This window comes from Ceratina calcarata, unplaced genomic scaffold, assembly GCF_001652005.2.
Source record: "Ceratina calcarata isolate Rehan_Ccalc_2016 unplaced genomic scaffold, ASM165200v1 scaffold12, whole genome shotgun sequence".
Taxonomy (NCBI): Eukaryota; Metazoa; Arthropoda; class Insecta; order Hymenoptera; family Apidae; genus Ceratina; species Ceratina calcarata.
Window position 1 is genome coordinate 1,077,539 of NW_017132978.1, and position 8,666 is coordinate 1,086,204.

Below are 8,666 nucleotides of genomic sequence, written 5' to 3' on the forward strand. Positions count from 1 at the left end.
TAGAAGAATGAATCATATACACGATTATAAAGAGGACAGAAATAAATAAATAAATAAATAAATAAATAAATAAATAAATAAATGAGTAGATAAAAGAAACGAATGTTTTTTATATCGAGCCAACCATTTTTGCCAAAACCTTAGAACCGTATAAGTATATAAATAGATAACAAATTAACAAATGAATAAATGATTATTATACATGCGTTGCTAGGTATATACAATACATACATACATATATAAAGTCGTTAAATATTATGTAAAAATCTTTTGTATAATTGTAAAATTAGTGGACACACTTATTTATTTATTTTAATAAACGTTATTCGAATTACAAATGAGATAGGTAATAGCAGAATGAATTAAAGTCGAAATGCGAGGCAGTTGATTGTAAAATTATCGGGGACGAGAAATTCTAATACATATAATAGTAGCATCAAAAAAATGAAATCAATAATAATTGACATATGTATATGTGTAGGAGAAAATAAAATATATATAGTATAGATAGAGAGTGAGTATAATAAGAATGATGGGAGAAGATCGAAAATTAATTGTAAAATCACCATCCGAATAATGTATGAACGTGTATACGTACATACATACGTGTACGCATCTTTTCAAAACAAAGATTCCCAAATTGTGAGGGAGACTGATTGCTAGGAATACTACTGCTTAATATGATGATTTGTTAATTAGAATTATTTAATAGAACCGTCATTATGGATTATTATTATTATTATTAATATCATTATTATTAATTAGAATTAAAGACTATTGGTATCGTTATTATTAAGAATTAGGATTAACGTTAATGGTATTAAATGCGCGTTTGCATGCTCGAGGAAGCGATGGTCGCCGTGTAGAATGAATATTAAAATCCACCTCGAATCACGGAATGTTTACGAAATCAATAAATAAATGGTTAAGTAAATGAACAAATAGACGAGGAAGGCTAAATCACTAGTAAATAAATAAATGAATGAACAAATTATGAATTAGAAATTTAATATATATTACTTATAGCGGTCTAGTCGATTTTTTCTTAAAAAATTTTACAATTTTTCAATATTACGATATATTGCCGTATCTGTATAGTAATTGATGATTATTACATCGTATTTAAGTAAACAACATTATATGTATAATGTAAATAAATTTAGAGAAGAATTCATTGATTGAACGATTACTACCTATAATTAATTGGTCGAGAATTCGAGAAGCGAGAGAGGTTTTTTACGAGCTCATTTTTATATTGATTAATTAATTTATTTATTAACTGGACGTCGCGATCATTTTATAGAATTAGACTAACCAAACCGAGCATTGTAATAATAGCGATTATTATTATTATTATTATTATTATTAATAGCGTTATATTATTTATTAATTATTGACTGTGAATAAAAAATAAACAAGAGATGACTGAAAACAAATATACATAATTATATGTTCGTCCTATTTCCCTAGTACAATGCATACATTTTATGCTGATCGTTCTCTCCGAAGTTGAAGTGTGAAGAACCGTTAAAATACGTGCAAAAAACTGGATGTAAATTCAAGTATACTGTTTCTCTAGTTGCTCGCGGAAGGCTCCGGTCTCTGGAAAACAGTTTGCCTGATCGGTAGATACAATTATCTTTCATTTAATCTTGGTTAGTTCGTCAGATAACAAAGTTTCAATTTAAATGTCGCTCTGTAAGGGTTTCGAGAAAACGTATTACGATTCTCGTTATATGTATAAGCTAATTACCGGTTCTGTTGTGCATCGTAAGTACGTTTAAAAATACCTATTGATCTCCCCGTATAAAAATTATGAAAGTATTTATAACGATGACTTATCGGTAGAAGTCAACGAAAAATTTATGTATAGATAAATGTGCAGTAAAAGGAAATTATTATATGTGCTTTAATAGCGGAAAAGTTGTAATTATTATCGCGAGCCAGTCCAGACGTTCTTAATTCCTCTTTACAATTACGATTTAAGTCCGTCGACTGTGTACCGCAAACTTCCATCATGTCCAATCGCAATTCGATTATATAATTTACGATTAACGGGTAAAATTGTCATTTTTACTTGAGAAATCATTTTTATTCTAAAGCATGCTCGTTCGATTTATAATAGGTCGACAAACGTGTGTGTGTGTGTGTGTGTGTATGCCCGATACTAGAGTACAGTTAATTAGCGTCTCTGGACTGTTATAGCAATCGCTACTTACACAAAGTGTCATAGGTCAAGCCGATCAGATTAAATCGCGTTCGTTCGCCTGGCAAAGGCGCAGTTACATATGTAGTTACTTGCTCTTGGTATTTAAACACCTCTCTCTTTTCCGTTCCGTATCGTTTGTCACCGTAAGTTCAGCTGAACGATATACATTTTCCCGTTCATCAGAGATCGCCTAGCAGGTAAGAAGGCAGAGAATTCCAAGTACTTAACGAGGTACGTAAAATTGTTTCGTCACAGTTCCCTTATCTGAGACCTCTACGTTTTTGTCTGGCAATGGCCCATGCATTCCGACTTCTATTACATGTGCTATTAAAATATTAGAATGCACGTCCAATCAGTTAATTGAAATGGATTTATCCAGCACATTGTTTCAAGGTACACGATAATGGCGCGAACGAACGTGAAGAGGCGTCAAACGGGCGACTTGGTACGGCTCGAATCGCTCGAATCGGTAGCTAGAATAACCAGCCTGCCTATCGTCGAGCACAGTATGCATATTGCTGGCAATGTGTACGATAAATTGAAAGTGAGCAATAATTTTGTCGGTCGTATTATAGAAACGATGGTAGACGGCTATTGGAATTTCAGAAATCGAATTCATTGATGAACTGGAGCCTGTGCACCGCGGAACAATCGTTCGCTATCGCCACGGCAAAATTGTCCACGAGACCTGTCGTTTACGTATTGAACGGACCGATAATGACTATAGATCAGTTGCTCTGCAAGGGAATCGACATCGTAGAGCAACGGGTGCCCTCGGTGCACTTGCCCCCGTATTTGGTAAAACGTGCAGTATTTCAATAACGTGTAATACGTGTATAAAATTCCCAGTATGGTTTGTAATTATCAATGGTGTCGTGTTCGTTTGTTAAGATGTACTACAACGCGAGGGAGTACGTTGATAAGAAGATAGTGAGACCAGTTTTAATGAGGGCTGGTAGCGTCAAGGACATAGGTAGCCAAGCTGCCAGCGTAGCCGCTGATACTTTAGACGGGGCATTGACTGTCGCGGATAAATACGTGGATCGTTATTTGCCTGCCGATCCGACCGACAAAATGACCGATGGTAATTGAATAGGGGTTGCCGCGTTTCTGCATTTTCAACTTTTCACTTTTTCATTCAGATTTTTTTCATGTAAAAGATTTGCACACGCGCGTATAGTGTATAGATACAGGGAACTGTACACCTTGACATTTCTCGAGTCAACATCCCCTTATTCCCTGCGACTCTGATCGTCGTTCATTTGTAGAAGTACAACTTCCAGCAGAATCCGGAAAAATCAGCAAAGCAACCAGGACCATCAAGCATGGAGCCAGACTGTCGAGGAAATTGCAGAAACGATTGACTCGTCGCACTCTGGCCGAGGCTAGGGCCTTGAAGCAACAAGGGACCGAGTGTATCCACGTTCTCCTTTACGTCGTCGAACTGGTACGAAAACGACTGAACAATTTACTCTCGATTCAACTGACCACTTTCAAATTCCCCGAACGATGTTACATCGTGCAATGAAAGTCGTACGATAATACGTGTTGCAGTTAGCTACGGATCCGAAGTTAGCGTATCAGAAGGCGAAAGAGCTGTGGGCCAGCTTGAGCCTGCCGGAACCGGAGAACCAGGCCAGACCCCAGACTCTGGAACAATTAATGGTTCTATTGACACGAGAGTCTGCTCGGCGCGTCGTTCATCTCGTGAACAGAACGACGGTGCTCGCGGCCAAAACCCCGAAGAACCTGGGAATCGTTCTGACGAAAGTCTCTCATCAACTGATGGAGATCGCCCATTCCACTTTCAAAGTATATAAGAGAATAATTAAATACGAATACACTTTACGTTCGTTCGTTCGTTCGTTCGTTCGTTCGAATTGGAAATAATTAATTTAATTACAATTTGAAGATGATTCCGCTCATCGGGAAGGAAGATGTCTATACAGGAATATCGATGTTACGTATGTCTTTAGAGAGGTTCAATTCCACTACCAATCACTTATTGGTACGCTGTTTGATCTCGCCGCGTTGCATGTCACGAATTCAATGAAAAATTGAAAACCTTGTATCGATCTGTGTTTCGGCATTCTAGGAACAGCTCGCCGGATTTTTGGCCGGTCGTCCCAGCAGCGCTTCGAAAGCGCCTCGCGTCCAGGCTCGCCGTCAGAATAACCATTTGATGGGCTCGAATTCAAACAATCCATCGATCAACGGCGGTGACATCGATTGAACAGTATATCTTTTACTTTAGAATTAGCACGATCGATGTTAACGTTTTTCTCTTCTCGATTAAATAAAATATTATTCTCTCGAGTCGGTAATATTTATTAATCAATGAAATAAAACGTACGGAGATAGAGTGTATAAAGACGATATTGTACGAGGAGATAACAATATACAATTAGTCCTGTGATGATGTGTTTGCACGCAGACGTTAAGCTGATTCACGGTTATTGTAGAATATAATTAATGATAAGTAGATAAGCGACAGATAAGAGGAATGCGAGGAACCGTCTGTCGACTCGGTGGACTTTGGATTCCCTCGTACGCTCTTATATGCATTCGTATCGTACCTTTACGCTCGTTGCTATGAACAGAAGAGGCAGTACATGTACAAAACTATATACGTACGTACATACGTACAACGGAAAGATATATACGCCTACGTCGACTCCGATTGGCTGTATCTTGTATCTGAAGCTAGAACCCAATAAGTGAAACTAAAACCATCCGAGCTATATATGAACTATATACATGCACGCGTGTGTATCAGACGAGTTCAGAGACACTGCTTCCAACCGAGAATTCATGTCAGTTTACTTTGAGAATCGAATAGCGCCTGACCTTGTCGACAAACTACAAACAATTATTAGTAGAAAAAGAAGAAGAAGAAGATCAGGTGAACGTAACAAGTGAGTACGAAACCCATATTTCGCTGGTATTTAGATAGTCGTGTAATTAGATTTTTAAATTGTAAAATCTAACAGAGAGCTATTATTACTGCTCGTTTGAAATTCGTTAAACCGTGTTTGAAATTCAACCATCTGGAGAAACGACGAAACAATTTTTCGCAGGCTCGATCGTATTTGAAAATGGGAACCGGGACCGAGGTGATTCGATTACCAGAAATCAAAGTGTTCCATCGGGTGTACTCGGAGGTACCGATGATCGAGACGGCGATATCGCGTTCGTTCACCACATATTCCCGTATCAAAGACCGGCACCAACTTTTAAACTGGGCGCTGACAACCGCAGAAACGTCGCTGACCAGCGCTGGGGTAATGGCAGTAGTGCCCATTGCCAAGAAACTGGAGAATCCTATACAATTCATCGACCACACGCTGTGCCTCGGGTTGGACAAGATAGAGGAAAAAGTTCCGATGGTCAGAGAGAAACCCGAACAGGTAACACGTAAAACGATACCGAGACTTCCTATCCCTCGACTTCAATTATACATTAATAGACGACGTCGTATCGACAGCTTAAATACTCAACGAATTTATCAAATCGACGATTGTTTCGTCTCGTTTAGATTTTGGAGAACGCCTGCGCCATAGCTAAGAGAACGATGCAACCTGCGGTCTCGACTATCTCTCTGGCCAACGAGTTAATAATATCGAATGCATTGAGCCTCGGAGCTAAGAGTTGGAGCAAGGCTAATCAACTTTTAGAGACGCAGTACGGCAATGCGGCTATTCGAGGATTCGACAGCACGGCCGACGTCGTGGATAAGATAATCGACAAGTATTTCCCTGCGACGGGAGACGAAGAGTCTATAGGTAAAATTAGATCTCAGCTTTGCCCGCCTGACACACGTCTGACTAATCGATCTGGCTTTTTCACTTCAGTGATAAACACGGAAGACAAACTTCTCCACACTCTTCAAACGTTGGGTCGTTTATCCAATAAAGCAGCTCGCCGGGTTTATTCTCACGTCACAATTCACTTGGAGACCATAAAGCCGGATAATTTGAAGTCTTACGTCAATTACGTCGTGCAGTTTCTCCAATTAACTAGCCGTCACACGGACGTTAAGGCGAACGATACCGAATAATTAATAAAACGATCGCTCGCGTTTCTTTCTATCGTTCCAATGAATTATTAATAAATTACAAGCTGGACACGACATTACGTTACACTTTCTTACATAATGTGAAATCGATACTTTATAATTAATTATGGAATCGATATTTTCTATACGATATTTGTACGTTATCCATTTTATATAACTCGCATAGTACTAATAAATATTCCACTTTCTCGTACACTTTTATGCCCGTTTACAGTAGAATAGACAATTGCCAGACAATATTACAGATTACAGTACGTGCAACCGTAAACCGTTTGTAAAAATCGGTGAATTATGGTCAATAAATTTGTGAAAAACTGTTTTAATTTACGACCATTGACCTGGAAATTATCCCAATCGAGAATCATCCCCTCTAACTGTGCAGTGGTCGATAAATCTTGCTAGCTGGGAAGATCGGGAATTCTTCGAGGTCTGATTCTGTCAAGTGACCGGAAGCATGGCTGTATCTACAACGTCGATGCTCACTCACCTTGGATCGATCGTCGATCGTCAACCGTCGTTCAATTACTTGGCGGTTCGAAACAATTGATTTACTAACAGTCGCTTTGGTATTTGGTATTTTTTTTTTTTTCGGATCGTTTGCGTAGTTAGTTAGTTAGTAAAAGCGGTTCTGCTAGAGTAACTGACTGGAGCTTAGGTTCTACACGTGTGTACGTGTCTTGGACACACTCGTCTATTTCCAATTGTCCAGGTGTAACGTTTGCGCGTCTAGTCGAACTCTGGCCCAAGCAAAATCTGTTATCCTTGTTCTTTATCGCCACAGTGTACATTGATTCTGGTAGCGAGCCGAACTACCTTACTCTTAAAATTCTACTCGTCAAAGACCGAAGCTGAATTAGCTGAATGTGAACTATCGTTTCATCCCCTTCGTTCACCCCCTATCATATAGTACGTATAGTGGTCAATAATATGCAACGCCTCAACTACTGATTTCTTCCGATGTCTAAACGATTTCCGATGAAACTACTCCCCGTCTCGTATTAGTAGACCAAGTGGAACACGATTCTCGACTGTGAGATATAAAAACGACAAACCTAATAAAATCGTCTTACTGATTGTAGAAACATAGTTCTCCCCTCGAACTGCCCCTATTGTATATTTTTTGTATCGACTACCGAGGCTTTACGGATTTATGAAAGTAACGGCCAGGTTTATTGCCTTTGAAAACGTCGTCCTCTGCCGTCAAGCTCTCCAACTATGACACTGTGACTAACCTTCGATAGTGGGAGAGTTGAAATCCGAAAGCTCAGGCAGCGGCGCATGCGGGACTCGCTATTCGGGGTGAAAAGCTCATTGGTCGTAGCTCGGCCGCCATTGTCGCTTATTGATTGCTGCGGAGCGGCGGTTATGATCGCCCGTTCGCTTATGGTCGCCCCTCGGTAGTCCGTCGCGGTTCTCTTCTTTAATTGTGTGCGTCTGACAGTGATGCTCGCCGTCGGTAGCGAGCTTAAAACACAGTGGTAACGCGCTGGCTTTGAACAAGGGAGGCGAGCAAAAATCGACGGGATTCACGATTAACGATTATCGACGATTATTAAACGTTAAAATTTGTTATCCGGGTTACGGGTGTGTGCGTGCGTGTATCGTATATGTTCGGGTCGTGTTTTTGTGATATTCTGTGAGCGACGACGACGACGACGACGACGACGACGACGACACATGGATACGAGTTAAACGTAAAACAGCAGTGTGTATGTGTGTCCTAATATTGGGTAAGAAATACATCGCGGTATGTATATGCATGTACGATTGTATGTAGACGTATACGCGCGACGACGGGCACAATAGAAATAGAAGGGAAAATAGAGATACGCGTATATTTCTCTACATATTGTACCGATGCACCGAATAAAAGAGCATAACGGACGGACTAGAATCGAATAATAATAGAATCGAATAGAACCACCGATACCTACTCGGGATATAACGCGTATGTACCTACGCGCGTGTGTACGTATATACGGCGGGATAAATATATGTGTGTGTGTGTGTGTGTGTGTGTATGTATGTATGTAAGAATAATATAGAGGTACAATAGCATTTTGTACGAGTGTCTGCGCGCGCGCATACACACACACTTGTCCGCTGCCAAAATTGTGTCCTTTTACAATTTATATAGAGCCTAGAGAGTACGTCGCGATGGTTCTGTTCGATTCCGTCGTGCTCGAAGGAATCCGCGGAATTATTGAAGAACGACGGGAACGCGTCCCGTATCTACTTGACGTTTTCCTCCGCGTAAAGAATTGACGGACTCTCGTTCTTACTATTGACTACTTACTGACCGACTTACGTCTCTCTCGTTCAACTCCTATGCAGATAAACGTAAAACGAACGCGGGGACGTGTTCGGTCTTTGATTATTATT

At 39.8% G+C, this 8,666-nt stretch overlaps 2 protein-coding genes across 6 annotated transcripts; both read left to right on the forward strand.

The window, feature by feature from the left end:
* Positions 1 to 1,597: 1,597 nt before the first annotated feature.
* LOC108625591 (lipid storage droplet-1) lies at positions 1,598 to 4,525 on the forward strand. Of its 5 annotated transcripts, none has more exons than XM_018025719.2 (8): positions 1,598 to 1,770; positions 2,603 to 2,753; positions 2,816 to 3,007; positions 3,101 to 3,293; positions 3,478 to 3,656; positions 3,764 to 4,021; positions 4,122 to 4,217; positions 4,305 to 4,525. In XM_018025719.2, exons 2-8 carry the CDS (start codon positions 2,613 to 2,615, stop codon positions 4,440 to 4,442), a joined length of 1,197 nt encoding a protein of 398 aa, XP_017881208.1. In that variant the 5' UTR covers positions 1,598 to 1,770; positions 2,603 to 2,612; the 3' UTR covers positions 4,443 to 4,525. The 5 variants fall into 5 exon arrangements, with proteins under 5 accessions (XP_017881208.1, XP_026669812.1, XP_026669808.1 ...); XM_026814011.1 differs by lacking the exon at positions 1,598 to 1,770 and adding an exon at positions 1,861 to 2,440 and having other exon boundaries at positions 3,493 to 3,656; XM_026814007.1 differs by lacking the exon at positions 1,598 to 1,770 and adding an exon at positions 1,883 to 2,440 and having other exon boundaries at positions 2,589 to 2,753.
* Positions 4,526 to 4,613: 88 nt separating this feature from the next.
* LOC108625646 (lipid storage droplets surface-binding protein 2-like) lies at positions 4,614 to 6,611 on the forward strand. Its single transcript, XM_018025819.2, has 4 exons — positions 4,614 to 5,124; positions 5,287 to 5,616; positions 5,745 to 5,991; positions 6,061 to 6,611. The coding sequence occupies exons 2-4, from the start codon at positions 5,305 to 5,307 to the stop codon at positions 6,264 to 6,266; spliced, it is 765 nt and encodes a 254-aa protein (XP_017881308.1). The 5' UTR covers positions 4,614 to 5,124; positions 5,287 to 5,304; the 3' UTR covers positions 6,267 to 6,611.
* Positions 6,612 to 8,666: the final 2,055 nt, after the last annotated feature.